This window comes from Ylistrum balloti, unplaced genomic scaffold (assembly GCF_031769215.1).
Source record: "Ylistrum balloti isolate Yb309-2 unplaced genomic scaffold, AGI_CSIRO_Ybal_v1 Utg371846, whole genome shotgun sequence".
Lineage (NCBI taxonomy): Eukaryota > Metazoa > Mollusca > Bivalvia > Pectinida > Pectinidae > Ylistrum > Ylistrum balloti.
In genome coordinates, this window is record NW_026782915.1 from 10330 (window position 1) to 30892 (window position 20563).

A 20563-nucleotide genomic window follows, 5' to 3' on the forward strand; every position below is an offset into this window, starting at 1 on the left:
GATACAGTGATACAGTCAGTGTCCTATCTCCCACTGTCCTCATTATCTTCAGCATCTGATTTCTGATACAGTGATACAGTCAGTGTCCTAGCTCACACTGTCCTCATTATCTAAAACATGTGATTTCTGATACAGTGATACAGTCAGTGTCCTAGCTCACACTGTCCTCATTATCTTCAGCATCTGATTTCTGATACAGTGATACAGTCAGTGTCCTAGCTCACACTGTCCTCATTATCTAAAACATCTGATTTCTGATACAGTCAGTGTCCAAGCTCGTACTGTCCTCATCATCAGAAGCATCTGATTTCTGATACAGTCAGTGTCTAAGCTTGCACTGTCCTCATCATCAGAAGCATCTGATTTCTGATACAGTCAGTGTCCAAGCTCGCACTGTCCTCATCATCAGAAGCATCTGATTTCTGATACAGTCAGTGTCCAAGCTCGCACTGTCCTCATCATCAGAAGCATCTGATTTCTGATACAGTCAGTGTCTAAGCTCGCACTGTCCTCATCATCAGAAGCATCTGATTTCTGATACAGTCAGTGTCTAAGCTCGCACTGTCCTCATCATCAGAAGCAGCTGATTTCTGATACAGTCAGTGTCTAAGCTCGCACTGTCCTCATCATCAGAAGCATCTGATTTCTGATACAGTCAGTGTCTAAGCTCGCACTGTCCTCATCATCAGAAGCATCTGATTTCTGATACAGTCAGTGTCTAAGCTCGCACTGTCCTCATCATCAGAAGCAGCTGATTTCTGATACAGTCAGTGTCTAAGCTCGCACTGTCCTCATCATCAGAAGCATCTGATTTCTGATACAGTCAGTGTCCAAGCTCGCACTGTCCTCATCATCAGAAGCATCTGATTTCTGATACAGTCAGTGTCCAAGCTCGCACTGTCCTCATCATCAGAAGCATCTGATTTCTGATACAGTCAGTGTCCAAGCTCATACTGTCCTCATCATCAGAAGCATCTGATTTCTGATACAGTCAGTGTCTAAGCTCGCACTGTCCTCATCATCAGAAGCATCTGATTTCTGATACAGTCAGTGTCCAAGCTCGCACTGTCCTCATCATCAGAAGCATCTGATTTCTGATACAGTCAGTGTCCAAGCTCGTACTGTCCTCATCATCAGAAGCATCTGATTTCTGATACAGTCAGTGTCTAAGCTCGCACTGTCCTCATCATCAGAAGCATCTGATTTCCCAAATGTTAACACTACAGTTTGAGTCACGTTTCATCTTACTGCATTCTCATGTACAGACAGGTACATTTGTCCAATAAATTTCCTTACAGATCCATCTCCATCCATGTTCTGTCTGTAAAGAAAATACACAGTGTCTTATTTGCAGCCAGTGAGGAGTAAATTTTGAAATTTCATTAACAGCAAATGGAAGTTTGAATGGAAGTACCCTTTTTTGTTTTTTTTTTTTTTTTGTTAATTATAACAATAAAATCATGTAAATGTTGAAACCTTACAAAGTAACTTAACAGAATGCAACTTTTAATATCAAATTCATTTGACAATCATAATGATATCTATATTAAGTACTACATCCCTTCTCTGACAGATAATAACAATAAAATCTAAGGTAGTATTGTCAGAATTATCAAACTATACTGATTTTTGTTTTGAAATCATTTAGACATGACACAAATGTGATTTATACAGAATCTATTAAGAATACACTACATGTGATTACTTTTGTTAAATTTAAATTTTATCAACTTGTAATTAATCAATTTCTATATCCAAAGGCCATATTAGCTTTGATATATGTTGGCTGTCTTTGCTGATCACCCAAAATACAGTCTAGGACCTATAGAACAGTATTTTACGGTTATCTACTGGTTCCTATTAACAGGTAGTACATACAGAAATTACAGTCAGCCTAATTTGAGTACCATCTGCCAGGTACAGTTGTATATAGTATATTTAAGACAGCTATTTATATATTACCATAGGTAAGTATAGGTTACAATAAATTAACACTAGTAATAAACAGCCTTTTATCTGTGTATAATTTTGATTTTGTATTTGAAATGAATTTAGTTGAGTCTAGCCCAAACACCCCAGATAGTCACCTGCCATTATTCTGTGTAGAAGTAGGTCTCCAGTAGATTACAAGCTTCTTCTCTTATCTGTGTGTTGTTGTGGTACTCCAGGGTTTCTAGTCCCTCCAATCCTCCACATTCCTCCAATATCTTCTTTCCCTTGAAAGAAAGCATTCATCAATTTTTGTGTATTTCTTTAATGATTAAATCAATTTTTATTTACATACACAAACATTTTTAAAAATTTTCTTTTACTCATTTTAAAAAATCAGCTTTCATTATGCATACACACACATTTCATGTACTTAAAAGCTTCAAGTTTTTTTTGTTTTCGTGAACTGACAATAAATCTGCATTGCATTATTTAATATATCTGTTTTAAAGTAAACCTATATATTTTGGCAGAAATATTGTTTTGGCGATTTTCAATCTTAATATATAGTACTAAAATATGGTTTTGCTAATTGGATGTTTTTGTATATATAACAATAACTGTGAATGCCTGAATTCATTATTATGCTTATTTATTCAAAACTGTTGCTGAGCTAAAATTACATTATAGCCAAAATATGCACATTTACGGTAAATGTCATTGAAAGTTGACTTTCCTGAAGTCCTGTGTCATCCAATACAATGATTTAATGTTATGCAAACTTCCAAATATTGTTTTCTGGTTATAATATCAGTATTTTGCAACCTACCTCTTCAGTCATTCGCAAAATCATTTCAATCAGCGCTATTCCCAGGTTCAGAATTTCCACATCATGTGACTTCAACACTGGCGCCACCTTCTGGAGAATTCCGTTATTTAACAACTGTAAACAGAGTTCCTCGCCATGACAGGCAATATTACACAGCAGATACAAAGCCTGAAAAGTAAAGGAAACTGTCAGGACCAGATTAAGTATAATCATAAGTAACAGTACCAAATAGTATATATTCATTTGTCTTCACAAAAAAGTGTTCACAAAGCATTCTAGATTATGTGATTGGAATTCATAATTAAGAATTATTCAAATTTCACATTCTATTTTCAACAATTTTAAGGAACTTAACACAAGAAGTAATACTGTTTTAAATAGAGATATTTCTGTATAAGATTATTTATATTTATATTAAAAAGAAATACTGGTTGGGTTTTCAAAAAGTTGTGCCAAATCCAACCCTTATTTTCAATTAGTTACACAAGGATACCAGAACAAATGTTTTGTTTATTTACTGTAGGAACTTCAGTATCGCTCACTACAATTGTAAGACTTTTACAGAAATTTAAGCATACATTCTATGTCAATAAAACATCTATATGACCCCAACACTCCAAAACAAATCACTTCTATTCTAAGTAACATATCCTGTGCATTGTTTTTAAGAAAATCAAGTAATAAATTCTAAGAGTGAAGCCCCTAAACAAAACTCTGTGTCTTTGGGTTGGATAGAAATTTAGCTATAAAGAACAATGACCTTGACCTCTGACATCAATGCTCTTTGACATTGAATATTTCTTTTGTAAACTTTGTTCGGCTTCATCCCAGAAACCTACAAGCCAAGTATCATGACCCTACGCTGACTGCTTCTTCAAAATTAGTCATTTGGAAAAAAAAGGCAGACCAGGCTGATGAGATGAAGTGTGAAAAACAGATAAGATCATACCTTTTTCAGCAGGCATTGTTAAATGACTTGATGTCATTTATCAACAGAATTTCTTTCAAATATGTTGAGTACCAGAAATTGATTGGTACTTTGTTGACAAGGCAAAAACCTTACCTCCATTTTGATGTCATAGGCTCCAGGGACCTGATCTAGAATCACTGGAAGGAGGGGCCCAAAGGCCAATGTGTGACAGGTATGGGGTTCCCCTGGGTAAAATAGAAATATCACACAAATAACAGATACACCACCTACTCTGTGAGGGAAATTTATGCTAAGGATTGTTAACAAAGACACATAAGTGAAAAGCAATTTGTCATAATTTAGAGTGAGATACAGTAGAGTCAAACAATGAATTATACTGCATCACACAGCTGTTTTGTCCTTCTAGGATTCATCAGTGATGCTAAGAGCCTAAAATTTGAAATCTAGGAGGTGATTAAGGAAAATCCAAAGTGATCGAAACAAAAGTCAAAATTTAGACGGGGGAGGTGAAGTATTCCCATAATTAGATAAATTTCGCAATTTTTATACATCAGACAATTTTACAACAGCGTCAAATACATGCGTATTTTCTGAACTTTGCCACCATTTTAGGCAAGTAGGTTACGGTAGGGTGCTAAAATAGGTAAAAATCATTTGGCAGTGCAAACTTCCCTGATGCTAAAGATATTGTAAGGTATAAGGTATTTGGAAAAGAGGCATGTTAAGGTACATTAACTACAGACATCACATCTTAATGTATAATTTATCATTGAAATGGTGAAAGTTATAATTCCAAAGCAAGGCCCCTATAACTGGTAAAATACAATATGTGGGTATGTGATTTAAAATGTGGACCTCAACTACAGACGTTGATACAACACACAAGATACAGAAAGCCCCATATAAGTATAATATATGCAGTTTCACACTGGGGCATTTAAACATGACATTTGTACATCGATAGTTTCAGGTTTACATTACAGATCAGTGCAATAAGGTAACTAATGCAATTCCTATTTTACAAGATTTTAAAAATGGATTGAATGTATAAGTATATGAAGGAATTCTTTTTAAAAATGTACAATTATTTTCATTTGACAATAAACCATGATTGGTAATAAGACCACCCTTGACTTTTCAGTAAAGATTTTATCAACCATCATTTCATTTACCTATGTTATTTGAGTTAAGGATTTCCTGGTTACATACAGTAATTTGAGTGTGAGAGAATTTTTTTGAAGAAAATATAAACATGTTTGTGTAGTATTAAATCCCAATGTTTAGAAGTCACTGTCTTCAATCATCTCACCTGCCATATTTGAAAGTACCCAGAGTGTTTCCTTACGGATATGTCGATGACTCGAGGAGAGATAGGCAGCCAGACTCTGGAGGAGAGATGAGTTTGTGCATGCCATTTGTGTATACTCATCTGGACCACTGCACAGGTTTCCAAGGCAACGAAGCAATGGCGTTACTATCTGTAATATTGAGTAAATCTGAACTAAAATTTCCTTGTCTTGACATGCTTGTCTGTATCTATTCAATTCAATATTGTAAAGAAATAGTGAACTAGAGGTGTCGCCAGGATGTCCTCCCTCGTCCTAAATCGACAATAGTTTTGGAGGGGTTATGCAAGAAATCTTCATTTGGTCACCATGGCAACCATGAGGAAACAATTTCTCCCCCAAAAATGGTATCATTGTATTTGTCACCCCCTAAACCTTCTAATGACAATTTCAGCTAAATCAGAGAATCAGAAATTCTGACCTATCAGAAGCCTGCAAAGAGATTCCATGGTTATGGTTTTGGAAGACCTTATATGTTTGTCAAATTATAGGCTATAATTAGCTGAAGCATTTGATCATGTTTAAATGAAAAGTGAAAGGGCACAACTATATATCATTACGATCATGAGACTCAAACCCATGTGGTATGGGGCCAGTGACTCAAACCCATGTGGTCTGGGGCCAGTGACTCAAACCCATGTGGTCTGGGGCCAGTGACTCAAACCCATGTGGTCTGGGGCCAGTGACTCAAACCCATGTGGTATGGGGCCAGTGACTCAAACCCATGTGGTCTGGGGCCAGTGACTCAAACCCATGTGGTCTGGGGGAAGTGACCAAACCCATGCAGTCTGGGGGCCTTATATTGCATACCTGGAATACATGGGGATTTGTGGAGACCAGTTGCACGAGGATGTCAACAATCTGTGTCAGAAATCCCAGTTTGACCATTTCTTCAGTAAACTCTGGACTGTGAACAAAAGAAGACCAATGGTCACATATTTCCTTTAACAACCAGGAGAAACATGTGATCAAATTGCAGATATCTTAACCTTTATATAACTCCTGTGTGACTTTATGCATGTGTGCATTTACCGGTAAAATAATATTCATCCTTGATCTATTCTACAAATACCGAAAGACTGTTTCGCCCATCTCAACTTTTTTCAATAAGGTGGAAGAAAACCCAGCAATTTACCAGGTAGGTTTTAATTATTTGATGGTAAAGCAAACACAATCCTGGGAGAATGTTTTTCCTATATTCCTTTACACTTTTCCCCTGCTGTATCCACTAACTTATTAAAGGCAAAAATTTGACTTTACAAATATACAGCTATATCAATTACAAGTATAATTACTGATATACTGATACTATCAAATATATTGATAATTCATTCAAATATTTTCCAACTCCCCCATATATATCTTTAATATAGGTTGACATAACATAATCTTAAGTTCAATTTTTATCAGTTCGTAAGCACTCATCATTGTTTTAACATGCTTTCTTTTTTATTTGTATGCTGGGATCATTCCAAAAATGAACAGCCAGCAGGGTTTTCCATAAGAGCTGGTCGCCGGCCGATTTGACCGGCTACTTTGATCATTTGGCCGCCTACACCAATCCAGTTCCGTAATAATGTTCCATACACGACTACACGTACACGGCAGGCCAGCCTCCTACTTTCACTACACAGCCTACTACTAACAAAATTGTGGAAAACCCTGAGCCAGAGTCATTTTAAGACCGGGCCTCCTTGTAGTAGCTGGTGACAACCTCACTGAACAAAAGGTGGCCTGTGGCATGACATCCATAGTAATACAGACTCAACCACATCGTTACAGACTGTCCCTTTCTCAGCTTCCTGAGGGACATGAACTGCCACATTTAGAGAGTGCAAAACAATGCACCTCGGATTTTCACCTGAGGTTACAACATAGGTCAACACTCGAACCGACCAAGCTATCATGGCCGCCTCCATAGAAACAAGTCTTGTAAGAAAACTTATAAAGCTTTACAAATGGATACAGTATACAATGAAAGTTTATAGAACTTGTAGATACTCAATAACCAAGACACTTTGTTTCCTTCCAAAATTGTATGGATTATCGAGGGTCCATTGTAAATTTTACTACAAAATTTTATCTGCTTTCAATATAGTATCATTACCGGTTGCTTCACCGATAAATACCTTTTAAGAAAGACCAGTGAACAGTAATATAAATATTTACAATGTATTTACATGATACTATGTATCATAAAATATAAGAAAAATCCAATGATGAGTGTTCTATTTATTGCTCTTTTTAAAGATTGAAGATGTTAAAACGAGAAACCGTGAAAATGACAGAGCTATAGAATTCCATAAATCATTAAATTCATTTCTACCAAAAACATCTTTTATATCTTAGTAAATTAATGATCAATTGAAAAAAAAACTGTCTTTTTAGTACAGTTTTGTTCATTTACATGAACAATCTCCATGATTTGAGTGAGAGTCATACCTTGCAGCCAGATAGGTCAGTACCCAGGATACCTCAGTCAAGATGCCTTGGTTTTCTGCTGTGTTCACTAGTAATGTTTGAAGCAAAGGCAATGCCTTTACATTAACAACCTCCCTACATCAGGAAATAAATGTATTATAATTAGCTTCAGACAATTAGAAAATGTACAAACAATGACAATACTGTAATATCAATGATAAAGAAAAATGTCATAATATCTAGTACAAGTTTCCTGTGTACTATACAGTATACCACAAGGTATACAGGGTGATAGGAAAATCTGGGCAAATCTAAATAAGGATATCAATTGTAACGAACAAGAGACTGGTTTTCTCTGGTTTTATTAGTTGTAGTCCAATGGTTCACCCAAGGTTTGGGTCTTCTCCTTCATCCTACGACAAGTTATGTACCTTAGACTCAAATCCTGGGTGTGAATTAATTCAAAATAGCAAAAGATATATGAGTTTATTGCAAGTCATGGGCTTATTGTCCTGCATGGGCTTATTGCCAGTAAAAACAGTAAACAGTAAAACAAATCTCAGGACAAGTACAAAATGCTAAGATAACCCCTTAAGGCAACTTCTCTTCCCAATACAGTTGAATACTGATGTTGTAAATATAAACATAAATTCCTGTTATGTTTATGGAAGAAGTCTCCAGATATGTTTAAAATGCTGAAATGGAGGGGTTTTGGTAAATTACTCTTTTTTTCTTCTTCTTATTTTTTTAATCAAAATGCTGTTCAGCAAAACACAATTTGATGTCATAATAATATAGGCTTTCAAGTTCTAACAAAACTTAAAAGCCATGCTGATTGATAATATAAAGTTTGAAAGAGCTGAAAGCTGAAAAAAAGAACGTCAAACAAAAGACATTTTATGATAGAAATATGTATGGATCATGGACGACATACCATAAATAGTGTCCAGTTAAAAAAATGTGCAGAAAGTATTTTGGAAAAGATTAAAAGAATACCAGAAAAGATTATAGAATTATACTATAAGCCAATAGTAAACAGAAGAATTCTTACCTCTATAACTTAAAAGACCCAAGATGATTGTACAGTTATCCCCCTTACCTTGCTATATCATGTGATTCCTTCACCAGATTGGACAAGGCAAATGAAGCTGACTGCACAACTGATGGATGAGGAGACTAAAATGAAAGTTGAAATATTTTGATTTTTTCAAAACTGAAATTCAATCTCTGGAAATACAGGTTTTAGATTTCATAGAAATAACAATTTTTGTGGAAAACTGAAAATGATTACAACAGCTATTTATTGGGTTGTGTGACTGCTAAACCTTGCATGTATACAAGTTAAAATGGTACATAGCAGTGATAATTCAAAATAAAAAATCACACCATGCTACTATTTTGAAATATAGGACATATTGTAAAGAAAATTTACTGTATAAAGGACTACTTTGCCACAAGTGAATGTTGCCACTTGATGACATACTCACAATATCTAATTTTAGCAATGTTATTACATTTATTTATTGTTGCGTCATGTTCTAGCCAGATTTGGGTGGTGAAGGAAAATTGGAATTCTCTTGAGAAAATCAGACCTTGCCATACAATCATCTGGCAAAATTAAGACAGAGGTGAAAAAAAGCTGTTATGCAGTATTTCCCCATTTTTTCTCTTTCTTCATTTCAAATTCCGAAAACTGAAAGGTTTGACATAATGAGTAAATGAAATGTGATCTTTCACTGGATTAATCATACTTCATGGAGGAAGTGAGTTGTAGGAGTTAGAACTAATAAATTTACCTGTAAAAGCTACAAAATACAGATTTACTTGTAGAAATCAAAACAAATTTACCTGTAGAAGTCAAAACAGATTGATCTGTAGTCTGACTTAAGGTAAAATACAGATTTACCTGTAAAAATCAAAATAAATTTACCTGTAGACGTCAAAACAGATTGATCTGTAGTCTGACTTAAAGTAAAATACAGATTTACCTGTAAAAATCAAAATAAATTTACCTGTAGACGTCAAAACAGATTGATCTGTAGTCTGACTTAAAGTAAAATACAGATTTACCTGTAAAAATCAAAATAAATTTACCTGTAGACGTCAAAACAGATTGATCTGTAGTCTGACTTAAGGTAAAATACAGATTTACCTGTAGAAGCTAAAATACAGTTTTACATTGTAGAAGTTAAATAAGATTTACACGTACCTGTAAAAGCTGTACAAGAGGGAAGACAACTCCCTGGGCGTGTATCAGGCTACGACTTTCTTTACTATCCCCTGCTAAATTTCCTAGGGCCCATGCACTCTGGTCCTGACAAAGTAACATAAATTAGAAATTGTTGGTAGGATAAGCATTTCCTCTCTCTCATGCATATAATTTTCATTGTGAGATGAACTTGAACTTTTCAAATGTGACCTTTGACCTTTCAACCTTGGCAGGTGACCAACTTCATACAATAAAGTGTAGAACTATATGGTAAATATGAAGCAAAGATATTTAGACATTTAGATATTTAGATATAGCACTGAGTCCAAGTGGGGTGGTATATTTAATTTCATAATATACGCTCACCTGTATTACTGGTACAACACTGCTCAGGTAAGTCACAAGGTAAGGTGCGATGTATTTAGCAACAGCGACAGCATGTTGGTGGGTACCTGCCGATATGTTAGTTATACACCATGCTGCCTCCTGTTGTAGCTCAATATCCTGTCCAGTGTATAGACCCACCAGCCAACTCAAGGAGTTTTCTATACTGTGAAATTCAAAACAGCCACCTCAATGAATTATCTATCTAAAAAAGTCATTTATTATAGTTGTAGAACTTTAGAACATGACACACAAGTTATACTCATCATATGCTGTTATATGCTGGTAAATTATTACATCAATCTGCATTTTAAAGATTTGTAATGGTTTATTATTGCCTAAGGTTCACTTAAAGACGGGCCAGGTTTGGGTGGTTCAGGAAAGCTAGAGTTCCCAGAGAAAAATCAGCAACCTGTGGTTGAAACCTGATGTCTGCCCAATATTACATGCCTCAAACCTACATCCCAGAGGTGGAGGACAAATGAAAATGACTGTCAGACATCTTAAGCCATCATGGCTCAGGACTTGTGACCAGTATATATAGTGATACATGTAAAACTATGGTAGAGATAGTACTGGGTACACATTCAATCAGATTCTGTTTAACAAATAAAAAACGTTTTAACTGAGTGAGTGGATCAACTGACTGAAGAGAATTCAAGATAATGTGTTATATGTGGAAAGCAATTCTTTATAATAATTGTAATAGTGAGCTTGAACTTTTACCTGAAAAGCAATCCACCCTTGTTTTATCACCTTGTGAGTGTGGGCTTAATACATATAAAGGCAAAAAAGTAGTATTTCTTGAACGTGATTTTACAGAACAGTGTAAGTGAGTAGAATTATATTGCCAGACATGAATAAATATACACTGATGAAAATATCTCACCTTTAGACATCTGGTTTAAGATTTGGAACCCAATAGAACACAACCACAAAGCATGCGTGCCATATATACATAAGATCAACTTTTGTCCTTAGTTTAGTGTTTTCAATATGCCTTTATTAAACAAACACTGGAATTTTATTATCTGATAATCTATTGATACATTTTTATTATCTGATAATCCATTGATACATTTTTATTATCTGATAATCTATTGATACATTTTTATTATCTGATAATCTATTGATACATTTATAAAATATAAGAAGCAAGTACTTTAAAGGGATAAAATCTAATTTACCTGAAGAAAACATCGATGTACACTGTGCCCTGAGAGAAGGCATGTTTTAAAAGTTTCAGGTTTTCCAGTCGATGTGCACCAGGTTTTTTGAGACCACAAGTGGCATTCCTCACCTCATAAAAGCAGAACAGGGTCTTTTAATACAGTTATAATTTCATAAACAAGAGGCCCATGGGCATTCAGGGTCATATTACTATAAAGACCTATATATGAAAGAAACCAAATTGGCCTAAAATAAATTGCTCAACTACATTACAGCTTACATAAAAGACATTGGTTGGTTCATAAAGACATCTTCTGTGAATATGAAATCTTATCCTTTATACACAATTGCCATTACTATGGACATATTGCTTGTTGAAAAACAAGGCCCGTTATCAAGAACCTTGGCCTTTTATTTACTGAGAAGTTGTTTATGCATTTCAACACATTTAACCCTTGTGACCTTGACAGTAGGTTTAACTGTTTAACTGACATTTTAACAAACTTGATAGCCCTTATCATATTCTGCAGTCCAGTACCTGGTGTTTTTCTTGCATGTTCAACTCGTCCAACCATTTCAACTGCTTATGCGAAGTTGCCCTTATATACTATACACATGATCTTATATTACGGTAGCTAACTATAAAGACAGCAAATAATGCATACCTCATCTTGTGTGACTTCTACTCCAGCCTCAGCCTCTGTTATATACCGGAATCTCTTGGCATTTACAGCTTTGTCCTTCTTCTCCTTCCTTAATGCTTCGTAATTAACAGATCAACATTTGGTTGGCATTATTGCATGAATTTTATGACAGATACACGCAACTGCATGCATATCAATTGGGTTAGTTGATAATACATTTCCTGATATCGTCACTGAATAAATTAGATAAATAAAAAATCAATGCCAGTTGTAAAATGTCTTCGCCTCTACATTTACACATATCGCACATTTTTTTGTTTGTTTGTTTTTTAATTTTGAAAAGTGAATGAAAAAACTTGAAAATTCAGTATAAATGTATTTAACAATGCAGCATACATCTTTTTATACATGTAATATGTTGAATAGTTATGAATTGAAATTCATAATAATTATACTGTATAGATAGATATATATATATATATATATATATATATATATAGGAGACATATATCATATTTTAGTTTTCGATGACTTAAAATTGATACATCATTTTCGCAACATCCTAGGATTTGTGAAGTCTACGATTGCCCGATCTTATTGATCTTCTCTACTCATGATACATACATTGGTAAGGCCTAAAAATATACTTGTTCGTTACATTTTGAATATGCCATATAACAGCTTAATTTTTAAAAGCACTTAATGACTTAGACCTATTTGTGAGTCATTGGTGTAAATTGTAGACCACTGAAGAATATTATCAGAGCTGACCATAGGCAAGGAGGGGTGAGGTTGGGGTGGTATTTACTGAAATGTTGGGAAATAGAACATGTTTTATAGAATGGACCATTTCTCTAGATAATTTCAGTCAATGCAAAAGAATTGGACATTCTACACATAGCTATTATTTTACTATCGTCTCAATGTCAGTTCCAGACAGTTATGTATTTTGTTGAGCCATAACACATGAACTATTGACCTGAGTGATCTCACACTTGAATATTTTAGGTTGCTTATAAAAATTTCCGATTCAAACAAGTCACTATGCAAATTTGAAGTCAGATCTGCAGACATTTTTTTTTGAAAAAAATACTGGTGTTTCACCAATCAGTTTCTTTAGTAACTCTCATAGTATGAACAAATTCCAATCAATTTATGTATTTTTGGTGGCAAATCATCGACATAACGTAGCTAGAGAGAAATGATTCTAAATGGGATACTACAATAGCAGGAATATAAGACACGAGATCCATATTGCATATATATATGTATTTTAATATTTCACATATATAACGTCCGATTCCTGTGGTGGTCGATGTAAAAAAATAAGGTGGGCCATTCGATGTTAAGTCAAAAGAAAATGGAAGAAATACATGTGTCAATTTTACTGCTTTTAGGCTTGGTGGACCTAGATATTAAGAATAAATGCATATACATATGTATGAGAGTTCAAGATGTTCGTGTTGTAGTAGTTCGCAAACATGGAACCGTTAAAGTGTACAGTTATAATCTTTTATTTATTAGGATATAGGATGGACGCAGGCTGGGAATAAGCCCCTGTGTCCATATCTGTAGATGAATTTACCATAAATAATATTCTTAATGATAAATACTTCTGGTGTTATTTCTTACCAACTTCCTCATTTCTTGTCCGATCTCTGATTGTCTGGACATCATCAGCCTTGTGTTTGTATTGTGATTTCCGATCCATGATAAAATCAAAATATATAAAACCCAGGAACTAAAGTTTTGATCTTCATCCAACATCCATGGTTATTCTGCGAGGGATTTCAACTAGAGTAGCCTCCCCTCTCTGGATATTTACACACGGACGACGGATTAATGGAGGATTCTGGCCAGAGATATTATTTGTTCATGGATCTTAAGTTTATGATTTGCTTGAACAGTAATTCATGATTAAGAAAAGATATTGTTTTCCTGTAATATTGATATTTTAAAGATGAAAGTATTTTTTTTACCATAACATATTCTACAGCGTTAAAAACAGTTCGAAACGAACGACCCCGGAAGTTCAAAAGCGCGCCATATTTGATGCCACAAGTAATTGTTTCGACTGCTGTTTCCTTCGTCATATTAATATTCAATGACGACCATGTCAGCGTCAGCGGAAAGATGATATATTCCTTTTTGATGTTCTAACATACAATTGCAATGGTAACGTATTCGGAAAATATGTCAGTGAAACCATTTACAACATCGGTGTGATAACCAGAGTAGAGCCGCTTGTCTCATAATGTTCATATCTTTTTCTGTTTATCCACCATATATTTACATAGTATGTGTCTTAATTAGTTGGAAATCCTGTTGATAAAATATGACGAATGACAAGAACTTGATTTTCTATTTTGTTTTGTTTTTGTTTTTTTTTTTCATATATATATACATATATTTTTCTTTTGTATTTTTTCTTCAGTATTAACACTTTCGGCTCTAAAGCAAGAGGGAAAATGATTGCCTCTATTATTATGAGCAAAATGGAATTTTATCATATCGACAAAGTTTACATGTACTTACCATGCATAAAGTGCCTGTGTCGCACATTATTTTGAAAGTAAAAAATCACCACTGATATTTTAAGTATTTTAACAAAGGTCACCATTTATTCATTTCAATGCCTCCACTAAGATTCTAACCTAGGACACTATTGTACTATCAATATATAGTTTATGCCCAACCGGTCACACTTAAAGAGAATATTTCTTCAGTCGAGCGATGTTTTGTTGCTAGCATCTTATCCAGGGTTACATAATGAAATTAAAATGCAGTAGGTCACCAGGATCAGATAAAAATCCTCCCTTGATTAATAAAAGAAATGACTAACAAACTTATCAAGCCACTAGAGATATTGTTTAAGAAGTTGCTACAGCAATGGCAATTACCAGTGGACTGAAATCATGAAAACGTTACAGTAATTTTCAAAGAGGAAAGAAAAAGGCAATTACTGATCAATTAGCCAGATATCAGAAATGAGTAAATTATTTTAAGGAATAAATCAGGATGAAATAGGAAATCATCATGAATAAAACAAACTTATAACAGAAAACTAACATAGCTTCAGAACTGGCAAATCATGAACCAAACAAATTTCAGAAATACCAAAATAGACCCACTGAAACCATCTATTCAGATGTTAAAAAGGCCTTCGACAAAGCCACACATAAAGGTTTGATTTAAAAATCAAAGATTATGGTATACTAGGTATATGTTTTTAAAAAATTGGGAAATTTAAAAGAGGGATAGGATAAAACTTGTGACATACACGAAGATTACGCGAATGAAATACTTTCATATATATTTTTCATGATGGCAAAAAATGCTAATGAAAACTGTATAAAGAATTTGTTTTCCTATTTGGGGGAAATTTTTCCATATTTTCACCATCAGTTGATGATGCATATCATTATCAATCAGGTTAAATTCTTCTATTTTATTGTGACAGCCTTTCAGTTTTTCTGTGAAACTGTCAGGCTGGAAGACTGTATATTCAATATGAGTACTCACTAATAAATTTCCAACTTTTCTTATTTTCAGTCCAAGAAGAAAGGTTTGAGCGTTGAAGAGAAAAGATCCCGCATGATGGATTTTTTCTTTGAAAAAGTAAGAAATTAATAAATGTACTCATGATAGGTAAAAATGAATCGGATCTGGAATGAGAACGATAAGTAAGTTTGCCTGAAAAGGCACTAGAGCCATCCACCTCGGAGGCCCATGTGAGGGAGGTAGGTGGCTTTTCTTAGAAAATTGATAGCCTCTCTTTTTCTTTTGGAACTCTGGCTTATTTACTCCACCAACCAAACCTGGGACATCCTTGAATGACCCTGGCTGTTAATAAGATGTAAATCAATAATAAACTGATAGGTCTGTACTACCCTCAGTAGATAGTAAGCAACTCAAATTGCCCTACGTCTGTGGTCCCTGCATCTGTAAACATTTGTGTTATCACTTTTTCTTGAGATGTACTGAATGGTTATTTCTCAAATTTCATATGTAGGTTCCCCTTGGTTCGTTGTTGTGCCCGTTTGGTTTGGGGACTGATCAGAAAAATAAAATGGCCAACAGACAGTCATCTTGGATTTTCCTATGAAGTTTTTATCTGCATTTCTTGAGAAGAACTGGATTGATCTCTCAAATTTCATATGTAGGTTCCCCTTGGCCCGTAGTTGTGCAGGTTGATTTTGGGTCGGATAAAAAACTAAATGACTGACAGGCAGCCATCTTTGATTTCTCCTATTAAAGTTTGTTATTGCTGTTTCTTGAGAAGCACTGGATGGATTTCTATCAAATTTCTTATGTATAGGTTTCTCTTGATCTCTAGTTGTGCCCTTTTGCTTTTGTGACTGATCAGAAAAATCAAACAGTTTACAGGTAGCTATTTTGGATTTTGACTGGAAAGTTTTTTTATTGCTATTTCTTGAGAATTACTGCATAGGCATTTAACAAACTTCATGTGTAATTTCCTCTTGTCCTTTGATTTTACGTGTGATCAGAAAAACAAAACGGTCAAAAGGTGGCCATCTTGGATTTTGACTTTGAAAGTTTGTTATCGCTATTTCTCAAGTATTGAACAAATCTCTTACAAATTGCATGTGCAGGTTCCCCCTTGGTCCTTAGTTGTGCTCATTTGATTTTGTGACTGATCAGAAGAAACAATATGGCTTCCAGGAGACCATCTTGGGTTTTGCAGTTAAAGATTATTATCACTATTTCTGCAAATGTTAATGTTCAAATTTTTCATCATTAAGAGCAAAAACAGAGAAGAGGAGAGAAAAGAAGGGAAAAATACACCTTTAAAGAACAAATAAAGATCAAATAATCTCGGGGGCCACGATCCCTCTGTGATCTCTTATTAATTACAAAAAACTATGATACTCAGATAATATCAATATAGGTATACTGGAGATCATTATTTCATTGCCTCCACTAGAATTTCTGATGCACAACAGATCAAACTGATGAGAAGTTCTTTCTGGCCAAACCATATAGTGCCTAATATTTTACTAGGGTTATACCGGGAATAACACTGGTCAAAGCTACAGAGCTATAATGACTAATCAATACTGTGATATTATTGTTTTCAGATTCATGGTACGATCATATGATCACTGGGATTGTAATTGTGATGTATGTTAAATGAATAGTGAAAAGTTTAACACTCAGCTTCGAAATATATCTATAGACAACATACTGTTATTCATATCCTGTTAAAATTTAGATTTTTGAAACAAAAGGTAGTGCAGCATGATGCTTGATTGTTAACATGAAATCTTCATGTCCAAAATTCATAGACTAGAAGGATTAAAAATGTCTGCCATGTAGACACACACATGATGGCTTTGGCAAAATAGGATTGGTTTGTGGTTAAAATACTATAACTGATTAACTCTTTGTTGTGTTTTCATTTTATTTCAAGGTTTATAAAGTTACTGACTCTAGTTTAATAATTTTCTTGAGTTATTTGTTTTTATTAAGTGTTAGGATTAACCACAACTTTGTATTGTGATATGTGCCATATCAAAAAAACCCTCTAGTGATACTCAACCTTATAAAATACTTTTGATATCAAAAACATTTCCGACAAACTATTGAATATTTAAATCAATCAGCACAACACTATTCTGTGTTATAGTATTTTACTAAAGTTATCCCACTTGTACAGATGTTATTCAGAACGATAAATTTGTTTATTTCAACATAAGTGGAAACTAGTTTTAAAGCAATTTTTTGCTGGTCACAGAAAGACTTCTTCACTCTAAAAGAGTTAGAGAGGATGTGTCAGAAGGAAAAAGGGATCACCTCCATGTCTGTCAAGGACATTCTCACCAGTCTTGTTGATGATGCCATGGTCGACACGGACAAGATTGGCACCTCAGTCTACTTCTGGGCGTTCCCTAGTAAGGCCAGTCAAAATGTGAGTACAAATTTTTAATACCCTCCTGTCCTTCAATGTCAGTTTGTTCATCTAAGGCACTGTTCCTCCCAGTAATGGGGCGATGATTGGATATAATCAATTATCTAATCATTTAACTTCATCTGATGTAATGATCTATTGTTATTTTTCATAATTTGCCAATCTGCAGAGAAAGAGAAAAATCTGTGATCTGACCAATCAACTGGAGGAGTTGGAGAGTAAGAAGGCAGCATTGACAGTGTCTGTGTCTAAAGCCAAAGTTGGCAAGGAAGAAAATGTAAGTCTGTTTAAGTAGCATGTGAATCTCTCTCATTACATCACAACCTCCAGTTAATGTACTATATAGTTAGATACTGTAAATGTTCTTATTTTTGAGGGGCTTTATATTTTGCTGTTTTCAAGGATTTCCAGTTTCAATGTTGCCATGGAGCTGAAATTTAGTAGAAATGTTGAGAAACTTAATCAAGAAGGTGTTTTGTCAGCTTAAGAAGTAAAATTCTAAAATATTTTCATCAGTTGATAGATGTCTTGTTCTTCCACTGCTGTATGTTACAGTATTTTTTAGGTCTTTATATATGTAGTTTAAATTCATATCACTGTGACAAAAAGAGAAAAAACACTATTTGTGTACTTTTGTATATTACATACATACATATTAAAATGTATAATCCCAAGAAAGTACAATAAACTTAACAAGGTATAGAGCCAGACATCTTTCACATGAACTCTTTGCAGATTTTCGCCAGTGCAGTACCTCGTGTACTGCAATATGTTCAAAAGTCTTAAATTGTAACTTGGAAAAATAAACTAACACCAATAAGTGGTAAACTGCAGGTGTAGGTAACTGGATAAAGGTAACTTTATCAAATATATTTGAAGCAATTGAAGTGTGCTTTATTTAATAATTATTTTAGCATTGTAAAAAACTTGGAGTATGATATGTTCACAGAATGGTATTAGTTTCTGAAATATAATTGTACAGGAGGACCGATCAGATTTGTTGTTGGAGCTTGCAGAGAGGAGGGAAGAAAAGTCCTGTCTGATGTCAGAACTGGAGCTTTACAGGGAATGTGACCCCGAAGTTCTACAAGAAGTTCAGAACCATACAGCCGTTGCCAAGGAGGCAGCCAATCGATGGACAGGTCAGATATTCAAATGTCATAGAATTAACTTGGGCAGCTTAGGGTGTTCAGACATACCTGATAATTTGCTTGTTACTGTAAATCATAAATTTTTGGAGGGGATTTATTTATTTACTAGTGAATTTCGTGGGTAAGATTTATCCATAAATTCAAGTGCCAACAAAAATCTATATTTTTTTTTCAAAACCCAAGATATTTTAGCTCAATGAAAATACATGATTTTACAGTACTCTTTGACTTGAAACCTTCATTTAGACTGAAGATTTTCTTTGAAGAGAGCATGTTGAAATTTCATTGTGTTTCACTCCTGTAACTTATGTCCATGCCATTTCATTTGGAGCATATAGTGTCACCCAGATCGATACATCCCATCACAATAGAACCTATCAGCTTTGGTTCTTATTTACTGGGTACACCAAAGTATCTTAACATCAGGTACACAAAATACAGGTATATTATGGTTTCCATAGGAGACTGAAGCTGGGGCATCCATACCTTGTCATTTGCTAGTTTGTAATGAATCAGCAAATTACTTGTGTTTGTTGACGAGTCCATCAGTTATGATGAATTAATTGATTCATGTAAATTAGTTACAATACACATGTAAGATTTACGTATATATATGTGCAAGGTATCCTTTTTTTGAAAACTCTTTACCTTCACGTTTACCCTTGGAACCATTTCTGAAATTGCACAGAATACAATTTGGAAAGTTTGAAAAAAAATTTTCCTAGGCTGCCATTGATGTTTTTCATCTTTGAGTCTAAACACATTTATATTTAGATGTTTTTAGATATACAAGATATCAATTTTCATTTTTATTTATTTATTTTTTTATAGATAATGTGTTTTCCATCAAGTCCTGGATTAAACGGAAGTTCTCCTTTGAGGAAAGTGTTATAGACAAACAATTTGACATCCCAGAGGATTTTGATTATGTTGAATGACTTTTATTTTTGTTCTTTTTACAATAAATTATTAATAACTGAACTTGCCAGTATATTTTTTTCACCTGATACAAAGTAAATGAATTTTCACTTGCTTCACTGACATTCAAGGTTAGAGATGTCCAAGTTGAGATATCTTCTACTAATGTACCAAAAACTTTGACTGATGATACAGTTGTACAGGTAATTCATTTGGAATGAAGATTCACAGGGAACATAATATCGTAACATCATATAATTAATTTCTGAAAGGCACAGTCAATGAAAAGTTTTCCTGGGAATATTACAATAGTGACACATGCAAAAATATTACATTGGCAAACTCACTGAACAACAGGCCAAGTATAGACAAGATCATGTACCTGAGGAAATTCCTTATATAAGCATTAAAGCTTATTTATTGAAATTCTTGCTTCCAATATGCATGTTTTAAAAAAATCTTGAATTTGGTTTTATTTCTCTTGTTTCCTAACACTAGATTTGAAATTTTACTTTTATCATTGCTAGTAAATCTTTCATCATTTACTATAATGAAAACCAGTTGAGCTAGTATATCTCTATATAAAAAATGATAGAAGTTTGTATTTGTTTTATTTTTGAAAGAATTGTACAGATACACATGAAATACAAGACTTTAATTCAACATGCCCACATGAATATGATACAACATCATCATCATCAA

At 34.1% G+C, this 20563-nt stretch overlaps 2 protein-coding genes across 2 annotated transcripts; one reads left to right on the forward strand and one right to left on the reverse strand.

The window, feature by feature from the left end:
- Positions 1-343: 343 nt before the first annotated feature.
- LOC132563750 (importin subunit alpha-8-like) lies at positions 344-13627 on the reverse strand. Its single transcript, XM_060228500.1, has 13 exons — positions 13496-13627; positions 11885-11979; positions 11237-11349; positions 10032-10215; positions 9666-9770; positions 8556-8632; positions 7478-7591; positions 5846-5942; positions 4999-5167; positions 3822-3913; positions 2759-2926; positions 2088-2216; positions 344-1321 (listed from the first exon to the last, which is right to left on the reverse strand). The coding sequence occupies exons 1-12, from the start codon at positions 13572-13574 to the stop codon at positions 2094-2096; spliced, it is 1416 nt and encodes a 471-aa protein (XP_060084483.1). The 5' UTR covers positions 13575-13627; the 3' UTR covers positions 344-1321; positions 2088-2093.
- A 325-nt stretch (positions 13628-13952) lies between these two features.
- LOC132563752 (meiotic nuclear division protein 1 homolog) lies at positions 13953-19924 on the forward strand. The gene is made up of 6 exons (XM_060228502.1): positions 13953-14038; positions 15416-15481; positions 17619-17792; positions 17962-18069; positions 18775-18934; positions 19775-19924. The coding sequence occupies exons 1-6, from the start codon at positions 14036-14038 to the stop codon at positions 19879-19881; spliced, it is 618 nt and encodes a 205-aa protein (XP_060084485.1). The 5' UTR covers positions 13953-14035; the 3' UTR covers positions 19882-19924.
- Positions 19925-20563: the final 639 nt, after the last annotated feature.